The sequence below is a fragment of the Carassius gibelio genome, chromosome A14 (genome assembly GCF_023724105.1).
Source record: "Carassius gibelio isolate Cgi1373 ecotype wild population from Czech Republic chromosome A14, carGib1.2-hapl.c, whole genome shotgun sequence".
In the NCBI taxonomy this organism is placed as follows: domain Eukaryota; kingdom Metazoa; phylum Chordata; class Actinopteri; order Cypriniformes; family Cyprinidae; genus Carassius; species Carassius gibelio.
The window spans coordinates 13,723,702-13,749,108 of record NC_068384.1 but is presented as its reverse complement, the minus strand read 5'-3'; the positions used below and the strand labels follow the sequence as shown (position 1 = coordinate 13,749,108).

The 25,407-nt window shown below is 36.5% G+C and overlaps 3 protein-coding genes and 1 long non-coding RNA gene across 5 annotated transcripts; 1 reads left to right on the top strand and 3 right to left on the bottom strand.

Annotated features, from left to right (window-relative positions):
- Positions 1-589: 589 nt before the first annotated feature.
- LOC128027571 (alpha-1,3-mannosyl-glycoprotein 4-beta-N-acetylglucosaminyltransferase B-like) lies at positions 590-12,536 on the bottom strand. Its single transcript, XM_052615303.1, has 15 exons — positions 12,388-12,536; positions 11,111-11,263; positions 10,906-11,037; positions 10,161-10,294; positions 9,078-9,124; positions 8,864-8,977; positions 8,491-8,566; positions 8,288-8,402; positions 7,724-7,854; positions 7,507-7,614; positions 6,429-6,622; positions 5,401-5,479; positions 4,038-4,113; positions 3,023-3,135; positions 590-948 (listed from the first exon to the last, which is right to left on the bottom strand). Exons 1-15 carry the CDS (start codon positions 12,473-12,475, stop codon positions 931-933), a joined length of 1,578 nt encoding a protein of 525 aa, XP_052471263.1. The 5' UTR covers positions 12,476-12,536; the 3' UTR covers positions 590-930.
- LOC128027574 (uncharacterized) lies at positions 12,515-21,661 on the top strand. 2 transcript variants are annotated; one of them, XR_008186761.1, is made up of 7 exons: positions 12,515-12,663; positions 13,811-13,972; positions 16,585-16,707; positions 17,006-18,220; positions 20,426-20,632; positions 21,044-21,142; positions 21,226-21,661. It is a non-coding gene; the product is annotated as an uncharacterized LOC128027574 (long non-coding RNA). The 2 variants fall into 2 exon arrangements; XR_008186760.1 differs by lacking the exons at positions 16,585-16,707; positions 17,006-18,220; positions 20,426-20,632; positions 21,044-21,142; positions 21,226-21,661 and adding an exon at positions 14,750-14,817.
- On the bottom strand, positions 14,207-15,596 carry LOC128027572 (saxitoxin and tetrodotoxin-binding protein 1). Its single transcript, XM_052615305.1, has 6 exons — positions 15,436-15,596; positions 15,202-15,344; positions 15,046-15,110; positions 14,848-14,958; positions 14,639-14,743; positions 14,207-14,386 (listed from the first exon to the last, which is right to left on the bottom strand). The coding sequence occupies exons 1-6, from the start codon at positions 15,550-15,552 to the stop codon at positions 14,319-14,321; spliced, it is 609 nt and encodes a 202-aa protein (XP_052471265.1). The 5' UTR covers positions 15,553-15,596; the 3' UTR covers positions 14,207-14,318.
- Positions 15,741-23,839, bottom strand: LOC128027570 (matrix metalloproteinase-17-like). Its single transcript, XM_052615302.1, has 12 exons — positions 23,628-23,839; positions 22,207-22,534; positions 21,199-21,331; positions 20,970-21,123; positions 20,719-20,827; positions 20,432-20,609; positions 19,599-19,775; positions 19,363-19,492; positions 18,717-18,787; positions 18,050-18,199; positions 16,883-17,143; positions 15,741-16,754 (listed from the first exon to the last, which is right to left on the bottom strand). Exons 2-12 carry the CDS (start codon positions 22,372-22,374, stop codon positions 16,405-16,407), a joined length of 1,881 nt encoding a protein of 626 aa, XP_052471262.1. The 5' UTR covers positions 22,375-22,534; positions 23,628-23,839; the 3' UTR covers positions 15,741-16,404.
- Positions 23,840-25,407: the final 1,568 nt, after the last annotated feature.

Genomic DNA, 25,407 nt, shown 5'->3' with positions numbered 1-25,407 from the left:
GGATTTTTAGGCCCCTGTGGTGGTTTGTTTCTCAGTCAGTCACCTCACTTCATCTGTGATTCAAGTCTACACATATTAGTCTTTGGTAGCCACCTGCTCTCATCAGAGGAGTGAGGAACTGAGTCTCATTGGGTAGCATTGTCTTCCTCTCCTCCACCCTCGCTTCAGATTGTGAATCTGCAACTGAATGTGTGTCTCCCATTTTTCACAGGGTTACCAAAGTTGTTCAGAAGGACAAATCAACTAGTGTATAAATGTGCAGCAACCAGTATGTTGGAGTAAGCAAACCTAAGATTAAAGCTGAAATGTTTACATTTTTTATGTTTTTTTTTTCTTAGTCTAACTTGATTAATTTGCATGTTGATGTTCTTAAAAAATGTGAGCATTATAGTGCAATCAAGTCTCATACAGTAGTCCTGGTTGGACATATCTGTTTGTTTAACCAATGGAAGATGGAAAGATTTAATTTTTTAAATAATTAAAATAAATTTAGCAATTTTACTTTGTGTTGCTGGTAATGAAGAATTAAAAAAAAAAGATTATGACATGAGCAGAAAAGAACACAATGATGTCGTGACAGTTGAAACAGTTGGTATTGCTGCCATTTACTGACAGAAAAATATTTTAAATAATTCAGCATAATATAAAACATGGTCAAATCCTGCTTGTGTGGTCCCTTTAAGTTATTTTGCAACACTAAACAATAAATAGAGTAATTTATACAAAATCAATAAATCAAACAAAACCTTAATGGGCCACAATAAACAAATAATAATGGAAACAGGTTTTTCACTCAGCTGTCATTCAGAACACATACAAGCACACAGAGGTTCACTTCCAGACCAGCAGCATGCGCTGTTGTCCACAGCAGGAGGTATTACATGTTACCATGCAGATCAAATTTCTCCTTTCTCAACAGCTCAAACATCCTCAAACTTTAATAAAGATCTGTCAAAGAAAGAGATGTGACTTTTAAGCAAACCTTAGATACTGTGTCACAGCTGCAAACATGGCTATTGAAAACTATCAGTGGGTAACAGGAAGCACAGACTTCCTCAAAAAGGCATTTTCTATTATAACCAAACAAAATAGAAAGAACTTACAGGTAAAGTTACATAGAAATATGAATAGAATGGTGACTGATAGTGACTAAAATTAGGAACACTGTGAGATACTGAAATACCGTGAATGCGTTTACAAGAATTTTGCAAAACATATTCAAATTAGCTCTAATTATGCTCGGCTCTTTCATTTTTAAGCATTGTTGGCTTGATCTCCTAACTAAAAAAAGGACAACTTCAACTTTCTGTTGTAGGGAAAATCTTGAATTTAGATGAAGTGAATATATGTTCAAATGAACTATTGACATTTTGCACTGTTATTATTAAAGGGGGGGTGAAATGCTCGTTTTCACTCAATATCCTGTTAATCTTTAGTACCTATAGAGTAGTACTGCATCCTTCATAACTCCAAAAAGTCTTTAGTTTTATTATATTCATAAGAGAAAGATAGTCTGTACCGATTTTTCCCGGAAAAACACGACCGACTGGAGGCGTGACGTGTGGGCGGAGCTAAAGAATCACGAGCGCCAGTAGGCTTTTGAGTTGAGATGTGGAAGCTGTGACATTACCGTGAGGAAAAAAAACCATCATCCACAACAAACCATGGCTAACAGTCAGATTCAGCCGTTTATTTATGATCCAGAATCAGATCCCAAGGCTGAAACTGAACGAGAGCAGCAGCAGCAACGACTCGCTTCGAGCGGGGCTCGAACCCGGGTCTCCAGCATGGGAGGTGGATGCACTAACAAGGAGGCAGAGATATTTGAAGCAGTTTTACTCACCGCCTGCGGTTCCAACACACGATCGTGACCCTTTTTCGTTGGGACTGCATCATCCTTAAGAAATAAACGATACGCAAATCTGGAGTCAAACTGGGCCTTGTTTGTAAAACAAGCATCTTCGAAATGCAGGGAACAAACAAAAACACTTGCACAACTCCGTTGATGCTCTGTAAAAATAAACTCCATCCACTGGTCCCTTAATGCTGTTTTTTTTGGTAATCTGTGCAGGGTTGTCTTGCTCTGGCAACCAAAAACACACTTCTTTTGTGACTTTTCGCGACGCTCTCGCTCTGATCAGGCTGTGCTCAGCCTCTCAGTGCTCTGCTATACGGGAGCGCGCGCTCTTCAGGGAGAAGTGCCCTTAGGAGCCATATAAGGAAATTCCGCTCCATCTAACGTCACAAAGAGCCATACTCATACTCAAACTTTCCGAAACTTGTGACAAACCGGAAGGAGTATTTTTGGAACAGAAATACTCCTTCTAACGTACAACTTAATTTTTGAAACTTTGTCCATGTTTAGCATGGGAATCCAACTCTTTAAAAGTGTAAAAAACTCAGTATGCATGAAATAGCATTTCACCCCCCCCTTTAATGATTTTTATAACAAAAACTGTTAAATGAACAGATTAAATTAACAAAAAGCTCATTTAGCATACACAGTTTGGACTCTCTCTTCAAGGCTTAATTCAAGTTGCGGTGTTTATGTGAAGACAAGAAATGAAAGAAAACAAAAGAATCTGTTGAAACTGAAAAACTAACATCAAAATCAATCATCAAATGGTTAATAAAATAAAAGATTAAAGTTTTCAGAAAGAAAGGACAAATACATTAAAAAAAACGTAAGAAAGAGAACAACAAATCACAAATGCTACTCTAGCTTAGCATTATGTTTTTGAAGGACCCAATAACCCTCCTAACAAATCCAACGAGTGCTTTCCTGCTCTTGTTTGTCATACAGATGCCTTATGACCTCTTCCTTTCTTTCATTTGATTTAACTGTAAGAGTGAAAAAATACCACTTTCCTTTCTGAGTCTTTTATTTATTTATTATTATTTTTTTTTAATTCTTAACTGCATTTCTTTTTGTTATGTATTACTCATGCTTTCTCAGAATTTAATGGTTAGGTAAGGTCTGTTTTGCTAAGGGTCATTTCTAGACGGTATGAATGTGGTTCACCTCACTGAGAAGGACCCAGACATCAGAATCAGAGTGAACCAGGAGTCGCATGGCCGCTGTTTCTCCTAACGCTCCATCCACTTCTCCCTCAGCCACTCCATTCTTGAAGGAACCTAAGAAAACAGACATTATATGACATATCCCATCACAAAATAAAGAGAAACCACCTGACCTCTTTCAATCAACACATTGCATAAGAGGTGCCACGTTTTGATGCTGGTCGGATGTGGACACTCACACACATTCTGGCATGCTCACATACATTTGCATAACCACGTTTGATCTCACATTCCTTATTGTGGTTTATCCAAATATTTGAAAACAATCTAGTGTGTATATTACAGACATGGACATGCATACTTGCTCATGTTTCAGAATTTTTCAGGAGTCTTTGATAAATAGAAAGCATTTATTTGTCACTTTTGATCAATTCAATGCATTCTTGCTGAATAATAATAATAAAAACTTAAAAAAAAAAACCTTTGAACAGTATTGTACACTTTGAAAGTTCTTTATTCATTTAAACATGAAAAAAGTAATGACTTGAGTTTCAGTGAGTGAGACCCACACTGATTAAGCAAATGAGAGAAACATTAGAACAATTTAAATTGAGTTGCAAGTCTTTGTGACCAGTTCAATAAGAAAACGAAAGCACACACACGTCAGCCAACCTTTTTTCAGTACTGGTTCAAGTATGCAGTCACAGTTTTACTACACTCTGTGTTCTTCAATAGTGGAAAATAAGAAAATCAAAAATGGGTTATGAAACTGAACATCACAAAAATCAACTTTTAAGTAAAAAAAAAAAAAAATCAACACGTTCTTTATTAGTACAGGTTTTTGATACCCACCCTATAACTACAGACCTCAGGCCAAGTCTGCAGTTCCCTGTAATTATCATGATTATCATCACAGCTAGCTTTACAATACCTCTTATGTAAATATTTAAATCTTACAAATGAGTGACAGAAAAGGAAAGAAAAGAAGAAAAAGGAAATCGAATATGGTTGAGTACCTATCTCAACAAAACCATCAGATGAGGGTTTACAGCAGGCTAATTCTCCTCTCGTCACCCTCTCTTTCACAGATTTCTGTAATACACAGACATACCTGTTAACACTTCATACTTCAATGCAAATAAAAAAAAAAAAGTCATATCAGGAAGTATTTACAAAAATCCTTTTCTAGCAGGTTTGAAGTGAAGCTTAAACTCAAACACAGACTCAAACTCATTTGTTTTTGGGTGTTAGTTTTCAGTTGTCTTAGAGAAATGTTTACATGGCTTGCAAGCACAGGAGCAAGGCCCCATCACGACAAGCAAATGAATACAAACGTTCACTTAGAAAAAGGGTGTAGTCACATACAAGCTATGACAATACCAATATACAGTATTTTACACAGACTCAAACCACCCGGGCAGCTTTGGATTTGTACATTTCAAACTTTGGGATTTCTAATTATTTAAGACATTTATAATACTCCAGGGATTAACAAAAAACGATTAAACAAAGAATCACGAAAGCAAACCCACCAACAACAAAAAAGTGGACTTAAAAAAGACTGTGTGCCTATTATCTTTTATGAGAGAATGAATTACAGACCCATAAATCATAACAAATGACATAATCAAATAAAAAATGTCAACACAATATAAAATTATTGGGAGTATACAAGTAGGGAGACTCAGTGTGGTTTCCAATGTTTCCTAGCAGAGGGTGGTTGCTCACTGCTGAGCACTTTTTGTTCTGATTTGTTGTGATTCTCTGATTGGTGGAGCCTTCTCTTCAGGTTTCATGGGTAGTGTAGTCATTCACCTGTAATTTAGCTGTTAATATTTTTTTTTTTTTTTTTTTTTTTTTACTGATGCTTCAACAGAACCTCATGGTCTGTCCTGAAAGGTTTACACTGCGGTCCAAATGTTTAGAGTCAGTAAGATTTTCGTTTGCGTGTGGAATTTTTTGTTCAAGGATTCGATAAATTGATCAAAAGTGAGAGTAAACAAGCATATCTCGGTATCCACAAACACATTATTCAGCACAACTGTTTTAAACACTGATAACAATATTGTTATGAAATGTTTGCGCACCAAATCAGCATATTAGAATGATTTCTGAAGGATCATGTGACACTAAAGACTGAAAATTCAGCTTTCCATCAAAGGTATAAATTACAGTTTATAATATATTAAAACAGTTTTTTTATGTAATAACTATTCCACACTATTTCCGTTTTTACTGTATTTTTGATCAAATAATTGCAGACTTGGGGAGGATAAAAGACTTATTTCTATCAAAAACAATGGTCTACAATCTTTCTGCTCTCTCATACCTTTGAATGCTAGTGTACACAGATCTTTTTTGGCATGATACTGTACTTACATTAGTAGGGAGCACCTCCACTGTAGTGTTGTAAAACCTGTCACCATTTGTCTCAATATTGCCAGATCGAAAAAGGTACCTGGAAGTGAGTGGAATAAAAATATAAAAGTATTAATCAGCCAGTAGAAGTTTCACTGTAAGTGTATTTGTCTAAATTGTCTGGAGTCTAAATGTCTAAATGATAACTTAACTTATAAAACCACCAATTTTATACAGTTTATGTATGTAGCATAAACAAGCCAATGCTTCTGTAGCATTAGTGAAATTTGTTTAGCAAGTCAAAGAGAGAAAAACCAACAAAAAAACAGGAATTTCTCCGGACGCATTGCATCACTCTCTGTCAAGTGACAGATTCACCCATTACCCACAATTTCATGAAGATAGTACTGAAAATGTCCAGATTTTCTTTACAAGACTTTCCCTAAATGTCAGCTTAGTTTTCAGCTCATTGTCAGTATAGAATATCCTGCTCAGAGGAACTGAAACAGAAGCCATTGGTTCATATTCTTTCAGGAGGGCAAACTCACTTTAATATAAGAGCGCACAGACAGACAGCGGGGTTCATTTACATTGCCACTGGGTTTTTACTTCTACTGATATATCCACGTTAAGAGATATTTACAATAAGCCATGGCTGCTGAAAGACAGACTCCCCTAAACATTCTGAGCCATATCAAGTTTTCTTTCACAGATAAAAGGATAGTTTACCCCAAAATGTACCTGTATGACTTTCTTTCTTCTGCAGAACACAAAAGAATTTGAACAACACTGGCCTTCAATGAATATCATTGTATGAAGAAAAAAAAAATGGCAATGTTTTTCAAAATATAATTTTTGTGCACAAAAAAAACAAAAAAACAAAAATACAGTTTTGGACTACACAAGGGTAAGGTAATGAAATAATGTTCTATTTCTCATCACATGCAAACTGGATATAGGATCTGGAACATTAGCAAAATTGCCTGTTCCCGTGTAGTGTACACATTATATACCCATAATCAAATGAATGACCTGCACGGGTGTCTCACCCTTTGACAGCTTGGGGTGTGCTGAAAGTAATGATGATGTAATCTCCTCTTTTGGGTGTGAGGCCCCAGAAGAAGTCCACTCCATTGTAAGCTCGCTCCAGAGTGTGAGACAGATATTTCTGCAGACTGCTCCTGAGTTCTGCTGGTGGGTTATTGTGACCTTTGAACAGCACCTGATTCCCAAAGTCTTTATCCTGTACATCACATAAAATCACAGACATACAGAAAAGTGCTGTTCCGAAACCTAGCTGTAATAGAACTTTATAAGGGAGTGATTAGGAACACTCTACATAGGCATCATGAGAAAAGACCATTCACTTCGGATGCTCTGGCATTTGATTTGGTGACAAGATCCTGTCACTCATATGTTGTATTGTCCTCTCTTGTCCTTGAGCATGCGAGTTCAGGGATTTTTCTCTGAGTCCTGCATTCTTTTGTGTAGGTATTGTATTTGAGGCTTGGTGTCTGGACTCTATATTCTTTGGTTTCGATCCTAGGATCCTGACAGTCAGGCTCTGGGCACTATCTTGTATCATGTTGTCACCTGTTTCCTATAGACTAAAGTACACGGCTTATGTTTATGTTAATTTGCTGTGAGTTCTTCTGCCTTGACATTGTGTCTGGTGGTTTTTGTGTTATTTTTTTATGTTATGTTATTTTTATTAATAAAGACCTTTTGAGTACATCTGGGATGTTCTGTGTTTTGGTTCTGTCGCAATTTCTGAGGAAAACATGCTCGCTTGTAATTATTATAATTTCTTTTGGACACATTTGGAACTTTGTATTGCTGCATTTTTAATGGAAATGTTTCTTTAAAGGTGAAGTGTGTAATTTTCTTTGAAGTTAAAATTCCTTCCCAGTTTATTTTAGTTTTAATTTTGTCTTGGCAACTACTTGAAATGAAATTTTTTTTAAACTACCTTACATTTATTTATTTATTATTTTTATTTAAGTTCATGTTTTTTATTTCCCGTAACATTGCTTTTATGGTTTCAGTTTTAGTTTTCATTAAATAAACTAAACCGTAACATACATATATATGAAAATCTTCAAACAAGGAAGAGGAAGTTTGAATTACCTTTAGGTTTTGAATTTTACCGGGGAGTGAGGAATGCAAACCAACATGCTGAAACAGGGAGGGTTTGTAAGTTTTCTTCAGTCGGGCCTTCTCATTATCGCAGTGTTTCTAAGTGCAATGAATTATAACAATAAACAATGAAATGTCTTACACCAATCTCACAAATAAATAAATAAACGTTCAAACAAAAATAAGTGCATATTATATTCAAACTTACTGAGTCTTTCTCAGGATTACACACTTTAACCCACAGGATGTGATCGAGCAGCCAATCGATCGGTTTCTCTTTGTGAAACATCAGGAAGAACTCCACAATCATTGGTAGATCTGATGTACGGAAAAGCTTGCCTAGAATATGAAAAATTAGCGATTTACTTAATTTCATGCTAGGACACAAATAGTATCATAGATCTGGTCATAGTAAACTAGACACTGACGATGTTCCTTGAAATCTGATGCTATGTAAGAGAACCTGGTTGATTTAAGAGACTATTTGAATAATCAAGAAGATCTGAACTGAATTACTTTTAATTCAAATATGCAAATGAGCTAATCCTAACAGAAATTGTGTTCGAGTTTTAACAAAGAGGGATCATATTATATAAGGACCATACATTTGGATTCACAACTGAGACTGCACAACTAACAACTATTTATCAATGAACTACTGGTCCAGCTGTACAAATAACAAAACGGCACACATATGAAACAACTGATCAAACAGAAATAGTGAGGATAGGAAAGACAGGACATCAATGAACAGAGAGGACAAGGCACTGACCAATGAATCCCAGCCGGGAAAACTCCAGGAAAAGCCACTCCTCTGAAAGCACATGCGCTATATGTTTTCTCATGGACTCAAAGTATCCTTGTTTTGCTACAATATCATCCTCAAGCTGAAACACACATGCACAGACTTAGACTGATAAAGGCAATGGAACATAGAGCTAACAATGAGCTGCATGACAGTGGCTTTGGTATTACCTGGACATAGTATGTGCCCTTAGACTGTGCATACAACATAAGGAAACTGTAGTCAAGGTTCTGCTTGGTCCTCCATCTATAATCAGTAAAACACGTTTCACAATTAAGACACCAGAACAGCGCTCTCTTCCACCCTCAATATCCATAGCTGAAGTGCCCTTGAGCAAGGCACTGAACCTGCTCCTCGGGCGCTGGAGCAAATAGGTTCCCACTGCTCTGGGTGTGTGTTCACTATGTGTGTGTGTTTCCTATTCACTGCTGTGTGTGTGCACTTGCATGGGTTAAATGCAGAGCACCAATTCCTAGTATGGGTTAGCATACTTGGCAAATGTCACGACTTTTTTCATATTCGCACAATAGGTGAATCCCTAACCTGACACGCTCCTTGGGATCTCCAAAAGTTTCCTTCAGGTTACTTAAGTCTGGGTAATAGTGAGGAGATGGAGAGATCACCTCTATCACTCCAGAACTGACAGCATCTGGGAGACTACACAGAGTGAAATACACAGTTACTTGCACTGCCAGCTTAAAGAAACATGGAAACATCTCTTATGAAGCTGATGTGCAATTAAAAAACAAACACTCACTTGGTCTGTACACTCTGGACAACAGCTTTCACAAATCTTGCATTTGTCTAAGAGAAGAATGAAAACACATATCAAGAAATAAAGTGCACTACCGTTCAAAGGTATGGGATCAGTAAGATTTATTTTTTTATAAATAATATTTTTTTTCAACAAGGATCCATTGAATTGATCACAAGTGACAGTAAAGGTATTTATGATGTTACAAAAATGTTATAAAAGATAATCGCTGTACTTTCTATTCATCAAAAAATTTATTGAAATTTCTTGGTACCAAAATCACCATAGATCATGTGATACTGAAGACTGCAGTAATAGCTGCTGAAAATTCAGCTTTGCCATCACAGGAAATACATTAACACATTAACAAATCGTACGGATTCCCAACTTTTGATCGGTAGCGTATATATTGTTAACAATTTCTGCACAATGCTCCAAGATCAGTAAAAAGAAGAACATTTATGCATATCGTGAAACATTTTTAGCTCCAGCTTATTGTATTAAAAGAGCCCACAAATTCACATTAGTTCAGATCAACCACAGTAAAGATATTTGTAAACAAAACTTTTCTTTGTATACAAGTCCAGTCCTCACGTACCACTGCTCTGCATATTTTGCATGTCTCTCTTATTTAACATGCTATAACTCTGTTCCAATAAACAGGATCCCTACACAGTGTCCACTGAAGTTAACTTCACTTTGGATTCATTCACCCATATGCACACTGCCTGCAGTGTCTTCACAAACATACGAAACGTAGAGAAGTGACATAATATACCTCTGTAAATAGACATCAATTAAAGTCTCGCACATTTTAATGCCCGGTCCCTTCGAACTGGGATACTGACGGACTAACCTGTGAAGTACACTTTGTAGGGCACTTACGGTCAAATAGAACAAACTTCTGAAGTGATAAGAAAAACATACAGCAGTGGCACGCGGGGACTTGACAGCTCATAACATAAAGTGGCTTCATAGGAATTAATTGATATAACACCATAAAGTTTAATGCAACCTTACCAGAGGAACAAAACTGATAAAGCCAGGAGAGATATAAGAGAACAAAGAGCACAAGTAAAAGGTTACCTCGGCAATAAAGACTACAATGACAATATCTTTCCTCTCGGCAGTTGATAGGTCAAATAGGAGAGACTGGAGTGTGTTCACTAGATAACTCTGTTTCTGCCTGTGCACGGTGGGCACCCCTAACACCAGAGACACTGTGTAAACAGTTAAAACTGTGTGTCAGCTTGTCTTCTTATGGTGAGACTGCATTACAGTGATTATGCATGTGTAAAAATATTAGAAACGATAAAGCTGACAAAGTAAAAGAAACACTATGATAGCATATGTTCAAAAATAAATAAAACATCATAATACAATTTAGATTAGCAGGAAAATTAAAAGTGCTCATGTTTAAGTGAAGGGCTTTAAAGGGCTAATTAGGGTTTCAAATAAAATGTTGCAACTGTGATGCTTTGCTGCTTTCATGATACTCAGCAGGCAATTTAAAACTACATAAACACTGCTGGCAGTGTAACATCAGAGATGCATGAAAGAAAAGAGCAGCATTTATTATGCAAAAAGAAGGCCAGAATGTAGTATGCAAATATTACAATGATATCTTTGCTTGTGGTTTCATTTTATAGATGGGAAATTGAGATCTTAGCTTCTTGTGTAAAGCCACAGCTGGTCTTTTTTCCCTTAATAGAAGTTTAAAACATTAAGATATTGATATTACCTATGCCAAGTATGTTTAAATCAAATTAAATGGCTTTATTGCAAGCATTGTAACAATAAAAAATAGCAAAAAATGATAATGGGAACAGACCTCCAGTGCGTCGCTGCCCCAGGTGAACGATGGGTTTCAGACTGTCCTCATGCTCCTTCAGGTGAGGCAAGTAGATGTAGGCATTAGGCTGTGAAAGCAACAAGTGCCGAAGGACCCTCTCTTCTAATATAGCTAAAAATGCGGATAAAATACTGCATAACTGTATAGACACAAATATTACAGCAAGAAATGTTCATGGACTCACCTGAGGAGTTGCTGATTGTGTGATTCAATGTAGCAATGCTGCGGTTTTGAAGTTGACCAAGCACTTTATACAGTTTTTTTGATAAGACCTCCCCTTGTTGTTGTGCCCGCAGTAACCTCTCATAGACCGAATGCAGCTGAAATGGCAAGTTATCTGAAACACAGAAGTCATCTCGTGATGTGAATTAAAGGGATGTTTAGGGTTGAAAACAAGTTCATTAAGCTTTATTAAAGTGAAAGTGACGTGACATTCAGCCAAGTATGGTGACCCATACTCAGAATTTGTGCTCTGCATTTAACCCATCCGAAGTGCACACACACAGAGCAGTGCACACACACACACACACACACACACACCCGGAGCAGTGGGCAGCCATTTATGCTGCGGCGCCCAGGGAGCAGTTGGGGGTTCGGTGCCTTGCTCAAGGGCACCTAAGTCATGGAGCTGAGGGTGGAGAGAGCACTGTACAAGCACTCCCCCCCACCCACAATTCCTGCAGGTCCAAGACTCGAACTCACAACCCTTCGATTGGGAGTCCGACTCTCTAACCATTAGGCCACAACTTCCCCCTGATATTAACAAGTTATATCAATCATCATGTTTAATTACTGCCTATAGAAACTCAAAGCTGATTCATTTGGCTTTTTGCTAACTACAATTCTTCAAAACACAAGCTAACCCATATATAACTTTAAGGAAGCTTTTAGCGTTTCAGGAAGTTTTGTACTGGTGAATATATGCTGCTATGGATGGTATACATTAATCTCTGTTGATGAGCTGCAAAAGTTCCTCTTTGTCTCGATGCACTTTGTTATATGGCATATGATTTCATCTAATTCCTACAATGAAGCACAGGGCTTGTCAATAATGTTACTTATTATATTAAATTAAATTTGAGATAACCAGAACCAGAAATCACCTTTTTAACATGTTATCCATCTTTTGTATTATTGACATCATTTAATTTAATCAAAATGTAATTATGTCTCACATGAAAGAAACTAATTCCTGCAATACCAGTTTGTCTGGCATACAGCAGTCTAGACAGCCACGTCCTATGTGGTTGACAGCTGACAAAAAAAAAACTTAATTTCTAAAAACTAAAATCTAAATTACGGCTTCTTTAGCATTGATATACAACTCCTTCAAGTCTAAAATGTCAGTTACAGAAATTGTCAAACAAACAAAACAAGAAAATTGTTAATAAATTTATATTCCGAATAACCAATCGGAAAAGCTATTTTTTGAGGTAGTCTTCACAGGATGATCATGCTCACCTGACTTTGATGTGTGCCAGGAGGTTAACAACATCAACGCATATAAAAAACAGGCGACAAAGAAAAGTTTGCCATACAAGGACCTCATCTCATTCCACAGAAATACCAGAATATACTACTTGTAAATTCTTGGCAAGGCGGCAAAACCCTCGAGATATAAAAACTAAGAAAATATTAGTTGCTGCTTCTTTCCCGCGACGTCTGGATGATCCTGTTAAAATGCACCCTGCTCTCTCAGACCAGGTCCAGGTCAGCTACATTGTGGCGAAACTAGCTGTAAGTTAATGCCTTGGTTCTTCACGAAGGATTTAAAAAGATTCCTCTCACACCTCCTGAGCAGCAGCACCGTCCTCCACCTGTCCAGCTCATCAGTATTCATCCAGTCGATGCATATTCATGAGGACGCGGCTGATAGTAGTATACTGTCGTGTTCATTTTTACATATTGCGTTTAATCGTCTGTCAAACGTCTTACCTCTTTGGTCATTAATGATCCGGAGCTTTCCGACTCAATGAAGTATTGTATTTGGAGAAAGTGACACCTAAGGGTGCAGTCCGTCAACACTTAAAACGTGAACCTCTTTCTTGGGGTCACCAAACTCTTTATATTTGTTACATGTTGAAAAAAGGCATAATATGTCTTTGTTTTTTTTTTAAATTCCTTTTCAAACCTCCATTGATCAAAATCAGGGCTTCGACTTGTCTTGTTGAATAGACCGGTAAGCTTAGCCTATTATTCTCGTTGACCTATTTCACATGACCAGTCAAACTGACGTCTTGACTGCCCATATGGCTATTGCTCAATTTTATCACTTATTTTGATTTTGGGTCGTTTTAGTTCTAACAGATTTCTGCTCGTTCTAAATCCGATGTAAAGTGTATAAATATGCGCGTGACAAGTGTGACAAGCTACTGTCTGTACTCTGTGTGTGCATTAGTGCAGCAGCGCAGTAGATTATACGGTGATTAATTTACCTGTACAATAAGCTGTTTAGAATGCGCATTCTCTTGTTCAATTTCGAGCACCCAGTAATATAATCACACATGTCTTGTGGAGCTTTCGGCGTATACATTTATTTATACTTTTAACTGTAAATGTGGAAGGCTTCTAAATAATTATTATAATCCTGTTGCGCCCTCTATAGGATCAGCGACTAGTCGACGTCAACCATTGAAGTCGATTAGTCTGTGCAACCACTAATATGTATGTGCTGTACATGTGGAAGAATTGACAATAAAGCAAACATGACTTGATATTTATCCATTTTTGAAGTAGGCCTAAATATTTGTAAATTAGTGTTTTTGTTTTTCTCGAAAAAAAATACATGTTCCCTGATTACTCATGTAGTGTTAATTTACTATAAAATAATACTTGCTCTAAAATATATTAATAATGCACTTATACTTTTATAATCATCCTGCAGGGTTAGCTGTGTAATGAGCTCCTTACAGTCTGGCAGAGATGCCTGACTCAAACTAGACCGGCCCAGAGCATTCAAGACCACTGACATGCATCATATTGTAGAACTACAGAAGAGGATTTCAGAAAATCATGCTGTGTGCATCAAGTACCCTGAATATACACGGTACTGTTTTTTTTCTCTCTCTCCCCGAAGTGATGCAACAGGTTTTGAGAATTCTAGTTACTTGGATTGAACGGAGTGTGTAAATCTCTGGACTTTGGGCAATTGGGAAACACCCCTGTCTGAATAACCTTGAGCCTTTAGAAATGAGGACTAAGCCAAAAGATACAGAACTTACCCACACAGTCACATTCATAATAATTTGTTTTCTGAGAATATATAACAGTGTGTAATGTGTATTTTTGTTATGAGCTTTTATTTAAACACATACACACAATGACACAATAATGAATAACAAAAATTCTTTATTCAATTTTACTTTGTCATTGTGGTTTCATGCATGCATATATTATTGATCTGATGTGTCCAAACTTGGCTTCTGGTCAGATGAGTCGTCCTTGACCACATGACAGAGTTCTGCAATAGGAAAAAGAAATTATAATACTAATGTGCAATTAATTCAGTAACTCTTAATTCTGATTTCTTTTTGATTTGTGGGTTAAATTATGATCTAAACATCTTCTAGATTTTGTGAGATTTTCCTGTAACTTCTGTATCTGAAAACATGTTTTATACACATTTATATGTGATATTGAATCTTAAATGACCAGGAGCTGCAGCTGCTCTACATCAGAACTAATAACTACAAGCACTGAAACCCAAACTGACCTGTTACTCCATCATAGGAGTACTGGGTTTCTCTTTTCAATCCAAGACATTCAGCTTGCTTCCAGTAGTTGTCCATGTCAGACTGAGTTCGGTTGTTCTCTCTCTCTGCAGGAACAAAGAAGAAATAACTGAATGCTTTCACTTCACAATTGGTCATGGAATACATAATTTTAATATGATTCATTGTGTCTATATGGATTGTGACTTACTGAATAAGTATAAAGAATATATGGTCTCATTTTTAACTTGGCTGTTGAAGTTTAGGGTGAGACAGTCAGGACACGATGGCAAGAACTTGCCCTTTGAAACTACGTCATTTCCTGTGCACCAAAAACACCAACATAACATGCATTAGTACTTAGAGCCAATGAGTTTTACCTGAAATAAATAAGCCTTCGTTAACTTACCATTGGCATACCAAATACTATCATTAACAGTTGTGTTAATGGTGCAAAATCTACACTTTCCATTTCTGAGTGTGCGAGAGATATCAGATTCAGAATGCTGGTCATCATAATGATAAAACTCATTTAGTTTAGCTTTAGATAACAGGACAGCCTTACAGCATATCCCCTTGACTGAGGGTTAAAGTTTTCGGAAGTGTGCTTGGGCCAAACTCCATCCATGAGCTGTTCACAGTCTTCAAGATATCTGTAAATAAGTGGTGATCAGCTATGCCTTCAAGGAAGATCCATTTACCCAAGAGCTGTTTGGAAGAGAAAATAAGATATATAATCTCCCATAGTGTTAGTTTGCTATAAAAGAGCACTTGCGCTTAAATATATTAATGCACCTACACTTTTATTGTCATCCTCCAGGGTTCGCGGTGTTATGAGCTCCTTACAGTCTGGCAGAGATGCCTGATTCAAATTAAACAGGGCAAGAAGAGCAGCCAAAACCACAGAAGTAGACATTGTAGCACTTCAGTAGATGATTCTTTAGAACATTATGCTGCACCACCTGGGGAACAAGTACTATATATAGAACAGCTTATCGCATATTGTCATCTGGATGTTCCGAAGTGATGCAATAGTTTGCTTTTTTTTTTTTGGTGATGCCAGTGCCAGTAATCTGAAACAATTTAAATGAGTAAAATTGTGGACTTTAGCGACCAGGAATGCAAAACATGCAAGTAATTGTGGAACAAAATATTTATTTTTATTTTTATTGGTACAGTCTTTATGGTACATTAAAAAAGAAGAATAAAGAATATTGTCAAAGAAAAACAATATTTAAAAAATATATTTACAATAACAGTATCCATAAAATATATTAAATCAAAGTCACATTGCATTTTCATTTTCATTCGTTTTCATCTGTCCTTATTTGACCGTCCTTCCCACAGTAGTACATTATTTTATAAAATGACATTGGTATTTCAATTAAATTTCCCAAGCACAGTCAATTTTCTATGCCCTTCATGATTCATGTAAATTCTCAAACTATTTTAATAAGGGGAATGTATAAATACATCACATTTTGAAACCCAATTTATGAAATGTAAGGTCAAGTCATTTTATGACATTTGCTCTCTACATCTTCAGAATCAAAATACTACATACTATATACCGTTATATTTTTTAACTCTTGCACAATATTATTTGCCATCAATCTTTACCGAGCTGACAGACTCTGTGAACTGTAAATCATTAACATTTAATGATTCTTAGAAATCTTTTTACCAACTACTTTAGTCACTTCCTTTGGTCAGAGATTGAAAGTCAAGGAAAAAGTTATTGTGGAAATTATGGTTAAAGTGGAATAAATTAAAGTGATGGATAACAAGTCCCAGTGATCAAAAATAAAATGGGCAGTAGTAAAATAGGACGACTTTGAGTCGCTGCACTGTTTAGACATGGACAGTCCCAGCGATAAGAATTATCTCTTTCGGTTTTGTCTTTGTGCCTGATCTGGTCTATTATTCTTTGCCCTTTCTGCTCACGAAGCTCCTGTTGACTGTAGTGAGAGATCAAAGAGATGTCATCGGGGCTGTAAGAGGACGGCTGAGGGCAGTCCAACCAATCAGTGGCCAGATGCCGAGGGTATCCTTCTTCAGGGGTGGAGCCTGGGTGAGTAAATTTCCAGTAGGAACTGCCTTTGAAAAGGTAGGTTGAAACTGATTGATATAGAAAATAAAAAAATATATAAATAAATCAGTAGCACTCTAAAACAGTGTCACACATACATTCCCATGCAATTCAGTATTACTGATACATTTTAACTAATGGTTTTGAAGAAACGCACCCTTAAAGTCCCTAGTCCTTTCTGTCTCTTCGCCATTCTCCATGATGATTCCATTCACTCCTTCTTCAATGAGCTCTCTCCAGACTGCGCTTTCCTCACCTTGCTCTCCTTTCTCTCTCACAGACCCCCATACCACACCCTGCGTTGGGTCCCAGTGCAATCCTTGCCACCCTCCTTCTGAGTCCTCAGGAGCCAGAGTAGACAGAGGCTGAGGGAAACCCTCTTGGAGAGACAGATCCTTAAACAGCCAAACCTGGGAACCTGCACATATATGTTAAGTAGTTTACTTTAAGTAGAGTAGTGTCAAGTCATTGGTGTAACTGATGATCACTTGCACATAAAAATAGCAAGGTTGTAGAAATGATCTGAAAATGTGTTTTACGTAAAAATAAAAGGTATGATTTTATAGCGTGTCTATTTACACTAAGTGCAAATAACTTGTTGGCAAAGGGTATTTACTCTAGCTCTGCCCACCAGACAACAACAACAACAACAACAAATAAACCATCTGGTAACAGGAATAATGGAGTGGAGATGAAGGATATATGTAGCCAGCATCCATATCAACCTGCAACCCAAGACTGGTTGCTAATTGAAGCAAAGCAGGGTTGAGCCTGGTCAGTACCTGGATGGGAAACCTCCTGGGAAAATTAGGTTGCTGCTGGAAGAGGTGTTAGTTAGACCAGAAGGGGGTGCTCACCCTCCAAGGTCTCTTTTGAAAAGAGCTGAGGAGTAACCTCGGCATCCTAGCCAAATTCACCCATTGGCCTGCTCTGAGGAGATACCCCCTCAAAATGTAGAGCGCTTTGAGTGCAATATAAGTGTTTTACGCTTTACATGGCACCTGGCTTTTTCTGCAGCAGTTTATTTCTGCAACAAAAGAAGTGATGCTTCTCAACATTTTCTTGTTTTTCACTGACATGTCTCTTTGACTAGTGCATCTATGAGCCAATATTTAATATAAGTAAAATACTTAAGTACTGTTAAAATCAGACTTTTACTCAAATTGCTTTGGAATTGGTGACTTGTAACTTAATTTATTATTTGCATTATGGCCAAGTCAAATAAATCTCTTTGTATTGCATAAATCATCTCTTAAAAGTGTGGTGCACAGTTGGAATTCAGCATGAATGTGGGTTTGTGAAGTGATTGTGCTGGGAGACTGACCACTGATAAATATGATGGCATGATCTGTGTGTCTTTCCATAACCGCTCGCAGTGGAGGCAGTGAAGAAGGAAGAGCTGACCAAAGTCTCTGTACAGGAACAGCCCTGACTGACACCAGTCCACCTCTGCTCACTCTCCACATGTTCTGCTCTGCAAAATGCATGAGGAAAGGTAAGAGAGAAATAAAAGGTAGGAGAAATATAAATAGTTTGTACTACGGTGACACTGCCTGGATAGATACAGAGTGTTGTATACCAATAACAGAAGGGCCGAGCGTGATTTCACCAAGTACAACATGATCCTGGACCAACATTCCAATCAACCAATCAGAACTGAGACATAACTTTTCAGAAAATATCTATTTTAGGTTTACAATCAGAGTTAGGTGCTTCCACACCCGTGTTAATCAGCTATTATTTCCTACTGATTTTAGGAATATATTATGGGTAGGGTTAGGTTTAAGGGTAGGGATTGGGTTAAGTCTATATTTTTGGACAATAATGTTGATCCAGGATCATCAGAAGATGCTGATCCGGGAACATGTCTTACTTGGAAAAATCACAGCGACCTAACAGGAGGACTAAGAAGATGACAACAATACAAGTGGAGGAAGTGTTTTTGTTAATATATCAAATAAATCCTTAAATCAGATCAAGCTACAAGTTACCTTTGAAGAAGAAGATCTCTCCTCGAATCTTGGCAACTGCATCAAAACTGGTGTTACAGCGATCCACAGAACTTGAGACGAGAGAGAAAAGAAAGACATTTCAAATTATTTTTCTCTTAATTAAAATACATTGAACATTTTAACAAACTTCTTTTGTGTAATAAAAAATAAAACAACTAAGAAACATGACTTTGAATATTTAAAGGTATAGTTTACCTTTACCTTTTATAGAGTTGAACATAAAATAAGATATTTAGAAGCCATTGACTTCCATTGTATGGAAAAAGTACTTTGGAGGTTAATGGCTTTCGGCAACTGTTTAGTTACCAGCATTCTTCAAAATAATGACAGAATTCTCATTTTTGGGTGAACAATCCCTTTAAACATCTTTAGTCAGCCTGAATACAAAGATATTGTATTTGTCATGCCCACCTATCAATCAGGCTCATGTTTCTGCTTAAGTTTCACACCATTTGAAAGTCTGTTAATGTGTGACCCTTGGACATTTGATGTTCAGTCTTTCTCCAGTTACTCCTAGTGTTTAAAAATCTGTTTATATGTAGTGCATTATTAGTGCAGAAGTATTGTATATAATCACGTTTTTATTTGATGTTCAGTTCAAAATCTTTAACTGATTCTTTCTTACCTATCCAAATGGCTGTGAGCATTATGTCTGTACATGTGTGTGAGCTTGTGTATTCCTCCATGTCGGTGATGTGATTGAGCTTCCGTCACAATAAGAGGTCTGTCCGTTGGAACATGGTTACCCCTCTTACCTGGGTTCATAAACAGACACAAATGCAGAAAAGATGATTTGATTATTTCTTCATGAGCTATAATTGCCAAACAGAGATACTAAATAAGGCATTTAATAACAGTTACCATAAAGGGCTGTGATGTGTTGAAGGTCATGATGTCCAAGGGTGAAGTGTAACGGGTCTCCTAGGGGCCCCTGGTAGTATGGACGCATTACAGATTGGCGTGCTGATGAATGAGTCAGTCCGAGAGCGTGACCAAGCTCATGCACCAGTACCGTGAACAGATCTGTGTCCTCCGTTGCTGTGTACATATGCGCACGTTGAATTAAGTTATCAATTCAGGATATCTATCTATCTATCTATCTATCTATCTATCTATCTATCTATCTATCTATCTATCTATCTATCTATCTATCTATCTATCTATCTATCTATCCTGATACTGAATACTTAACCTTAAAGCCTAAAGCTCTACTGTATCATATTTGATAAGTAAATAGCTGAGGCCCCCGAAATTATCAACATAGTAAAAAGTTTGCTGAAAAATAATAACATCTGATTTTTAATTTGTAAATCATCTATTCAGTGGTAAATGTGTATTTTTTTTTTATATTTTGTCTGACGCTTCAATAAACTATTGTACATTTTAGGACCATAATTTCACATTTTACAATAAGATTAAGTAAGTGTTAGATGATGGGAAAGCTAATCTTTAAAACAAAAATGATTTAATAATTGTAATCTTAAAAAAAAAAAAAATCTTTAGCAAATCTCAAACTGAATATTTTTCTTTCATACTGTACATTATAATTTTGTAAAACTTAAATTAACTTGCAAAAAAAACTAATGTTTTTATTTCTTGTCCATAAGATGAAAATGATTGGCCTGTACTGTCCTGTCGGCTTTTACTTTGGCTTTGTGCTTTATTCCTTACCTTTGCTTGTTTTGCAGAATTACCTGGTTGTCTGAAGGCCCATTCCTCCTCTGCATCCAAGTGAACTCCACCTGCCCTGCCTGGATCTGATGGAAAGAAGGCATGGCCAACAGATCCACCTGCTCCATCAAAGGGATATCCGTCTCCATGAGGACCATGCAAAAAATCTATTTGGAGATCTGCCCCCTCTGGTCCTCGCACCTATTTGAAATAGTTTAACACATGTGAGTTTAACACATGAAAATGATCTGTGAATTTAAATGAAGACAAATGTATTCAGGAACACAGATATTTTAAAAGTAACCATGACCTCATGGAACTCAAGTAATGTTGGATCAGCCCACACTCTGAGTGCATAGTACACAAGGGAGCGAATCATTTCACGGGACAGTTTAGAGGACGCCGGGTAAGAGCGCAGCCTGAGAAAAAACAAAGAATAATAGACAGATCCATTTATTGAGGTGTTTTTAAAAATATATATATTTTACTTTGCTATGATGCTGCACACCAAGTAGATGAAAGCAGGAAGAAAAACACAACTGGTAAAATAATCAGGCTAACCTCCAGTTGATATTTCTTCTTGTCCAGGTAGAAACTGCTCTTTTCATCCTTTGATTTTGCATCTCACTGTGTAGTGCCGATGTCTGAATAGTTTGGTCATCATCGTCCGGAAGTGAACACCGCGGTGTCTGCATCAGCTGAACTGTCTCTTCATCTGTGAGAGGAAGGCGAGGGTAATGATGAAGGCACAATAGAGGAGTTATGAAATAATACTGTCTGTTTATCATACCTAACACTCCTGTATCGTCCAAACCAGCAAACCTCTGCATTTTCTTCACTGCTTGAGTGACAGCTGTCCAGGCCTGTAACTGACCTGTAGAGGGATCAGGGGGCGGGAGATAGCCATACTTTGTGAGCCAATCCTGCCAAACAGAACAATATGAACTGTCAACCATAAATATTCAAATACACCACCACGGAAATTTATAAAAAAGAAATCAATACTTTATTAAGCAAGGATGCATTTGACTGATCAAGAGTAACAGTAAAAAAAAAAAATAAAATTAAGCAAAATCACATAAATGCTTTTTTTTTTGTCAACTTTCTTCTCATTAAAGAATGTTGGAATAAAATATAACCATTTCCACATTAATATTAAGCAGCACAACTGTTCAACTTTTCAACACTGACAATAATAAAAAACAGCACATAGCATATTCAGCTTTTCCATTAGCATTAATACATTTTTAAATATGCTCGATTAGAAGACATTTATTTTAAAATGTAATAATATTTCACAATATTACTGATTTTTTTTTTTTATCAAATAAATGCATCCTTGGTAAGCATGAGAAACTTTTTCTCAAAAACATATAAAAAATAGTTTAGCATTTCTAATCATTTATGATAATTGTTGTAAATTATGTAACGCATTTGTAAATTATAAAAAAGTAAATGTATATAAAATGCATTTTAAATGTATATCAACCATGAAAGCAATATAAAAATGCCATTGCAACCCCATTTAGTTCTATAACATGCATAGAAACAAAAAATTAGTGAGGGAGAATGTGATGTTCTTAAAGTTCAAATTAGGGGCAGAACAGATAAAAAAAATGTCTTACAAATTATGAAAAACTAAATAATGTGGAAAAAATGTGCACAAATGAATTAAACACAATCAGAAGCATACAGGATCGATTTCATGTTGACTTTTTAATAGAAGACTACAACAATGAAAAATATTTCACAACTGCAGGTGAAACAGTAAATCATAAAACTTTCAAAATTTTCTCACCACAAGTTTGATGCTCTCATCTTCTGTGGGCAACACAGTGGGTAAGGCAGTAGACATAACCTTGCTCACCAAAGTGGTTGGGAGGGAATCTTTATCAGCATTTCCATAAACTTCCATTATACGTCCACACATGTAGAAGACAACTACTGTCCAAAACATCGCCATCATACTGAGAGTGTATGCATCATCTGCTTGGAACAGTAGAACTATGAAAAGAGATATGCAAATCTCTGTCCTACTTAGTCAACTGATTTCAATGATGTCATCTTTGCTGAATCAGAGATGGTGGCCTCTCTTGTGTTGAGGAATAGTAGAATTGATGCCAGCACTGTAAATGCAGAGTTTGGGGGTCATTTAATGGTAATTATACAAGATTGTGTTCTATAGTATTTGAAACAACTTTATAAAAGTTATAAGTTAGCACTTCTTTTCTGTCTTAAAATAATTTACTCCACTACACAGCTGATTGCTTTGATTGTAATGCTGCATGATTGAATTGCACACGCTAGTTTCAAAGAGAAAAGGAGGAAAAGGCTGCAAAGTTTTTATGTGTTACATTTTACAGGAAAAGGGGAAAAAGACAATGTATGTGACTAGGAGGTGAGGTTTTAATTAAATTAGCATGTGTCATTTCATTAAAGAAATGTGGGAGACGGCGGGTTGTAAGAGTAGAGGAGGGATGGGGGAATGGGGAGTTAAGGAATAATGGAATTAAAGGAAACACTGCCAGTATCAGAGGACAAAGACAGAGGACAGTGTACGAAAGGGAGGGAGACTGACGGGAAAAAGGGGAGAGACACATGTATGCATGCAAATATGTTATGGATTTATTACCATCTGAGAGATGAGACATTGACCCAATCACAGAAAGACAGTAGGGGAGAACTTGCATAAATGTGACGATCGATAAATGTAATAACCTAATGCATCGGCATGTCATTTATGATATGCAGTTCAGTCTCTCAACCTAACCTGCCAAAATATCTGACAGTTCCAGATGTGTGGAATTTATGTCAAACACACAGCAAATTAAATTCAAAAGCAATTTATTTTTATTTAGTTTTAATAACAGTATATTAAATTAACTGCTTTGGGTGTAAAAATGTAAGTAGGTAAAGTAAATGTGTTGTCCTTAAGTAATGTTCTGGTTTAGCGCCATCATTTAATTTCATATGTTTTTTTAAATATTAACTTGTTTGTCTTGCTCTGTTTACATGTCCTCGCAAATTTTTTTATCAAGGCAATTTAATAGACATAACAAAGGATCCAGATTCATTTTTATTATTCAACAATAATAATAAGTTCAAGATAGTCAGACAACAACAAAAAAAAAACTTACAAAAAGTTACAGTTTTATGCAAAGACGAAGTTAATGCAATGAATGATCTTATTCACAACAGAAAGAAATGGGGCAAGCTTACCTTCACAATTTATTTTCTTCTTTCCTCCTTTTCACTCGCCTGCTCTGTCCCGTTGCCCTCCTTCTCTGCCTCTGCACTCTCACAATGGACTCCTAATACCCCCTCAATAATGTACACACCCACCCTTGCTAAGTGCATCGGACATTTGCTAACTCTCTCTCTCTGTGCTTGGAAGATACCAGTGTGAAAAAGCCTCTTTATATCCAGCGAGGAGATTTAGATACATGCTTAGTATTTTACATGTCCATCCACTCTGAATCAAATTTCCTATACTTCATATTCAAGTGATTCAAATGTCTCATTTAAATAATGTATGAAACAATAAAGTGATTCTACACAGTATAAGAACATTTACATACTATATACAGTATGCATCATTTAATGTGAGATCATCTCAGTCAACTGCCGGATTAGAGTTTGACTTTATCTTTGGGCTTGTGTGTAGTTGTGGATATGTTGGGTTTAAATCCTCTTAACGAAAGGATTAAAAATAAAAAAATGAAGATTTGAACAAATCTAGCTAAATGCATTGTTGCTATTTGGTCTACTATGACATAGCAACTTTCCAGTGGATAACTTTGTGACAATTTCTGTATTAATTGTTTTTTTTTTTTGTTTTTTTTTTGTTTGTTGGCACATATACAATTAATTTAATCCTGTGATTTCTGTGCAGGGGTTCATTTGTTCAAACTTACTATATCATGAGCAAAAAAAAAAAAAAGAAAAAAAAAGAGAGAAAGCACATTTCCAGATGGGCTATCTGTCTTTTTTGCTGGATAATACTGTGGAGAGTCCCAATGGAATAGCCGGATTTGAAAAGCATACTTACAAGGGCAACTGAGGCGTGTGCTGAATGTAGTGTAACTTGACCTCCTGATCTGGTAAACATCTTAGAGTATAACCTGTCTAAGAGAACTGCAAACTTTGTAAATTTGTAAAGAGAGAGAGAGAGAGAGAGAGAGAGAGAGAGAGAGAGAGTATGAGCAAAGGATACATTATTGCCTTGTTGTGCTGCTAATGATTTTGACCCGCAGGTCAAAGTGTGCGGCCTAGAGGGGCAGATGTGTTCAATGTATTTTTAGAGAGATGCACAAGGCAGGAAGTTTATATGTGAATGGAAGCGTGTGTTCAAAAAGAGATGGATTAAGAGCTACAAAAGACCAAGTTGTCTCCAAGACAACCAAGATGCCTTAAGAAGAACTCCACAATACAGATATTCATTGTGCACCCAAGACATGGGCCTCAACTCAACTTGGGGACGGCACTGGAATGTCTTACTATGGTCACCTCTGAATACCATAAAAGATGTCCTTCTGTTTAGAGAAAAGTGTTGTATTTTACTGTTTAAAAGTATGGGATCCATAATGCTTGTTTTTAAAAGAAATTAATATTCCACAGACACAGTTACTTAATCATAAGTGACATTAAGAACATAATATTTGAACATTCTATTCATCAAAGATTCCTGAAAAAAAAAAAAAAACATTTCTCCCCCCAAAAATAAATAAAATTGAGCATCACAAGTTTTCAACATCGGATAATCTGTGGATCTAATAATAATAAAAAAAAATTATGTGATTTGATTTTGGTGAAAATCTGAGTACACAAAAGTATGTTTTTAAAGAAAATCTAAATGCCGGAGAGGTATTTTGTCTGACTATGGCAATATTGGTATCACTGTTCTCAGTCAGCATGGCCAAAGGAATATATTAATACCAGTCTCATTACAATAGACAGAATTCACAGGCAGCTATTAGCATTTAATTGAAATTTCATTATA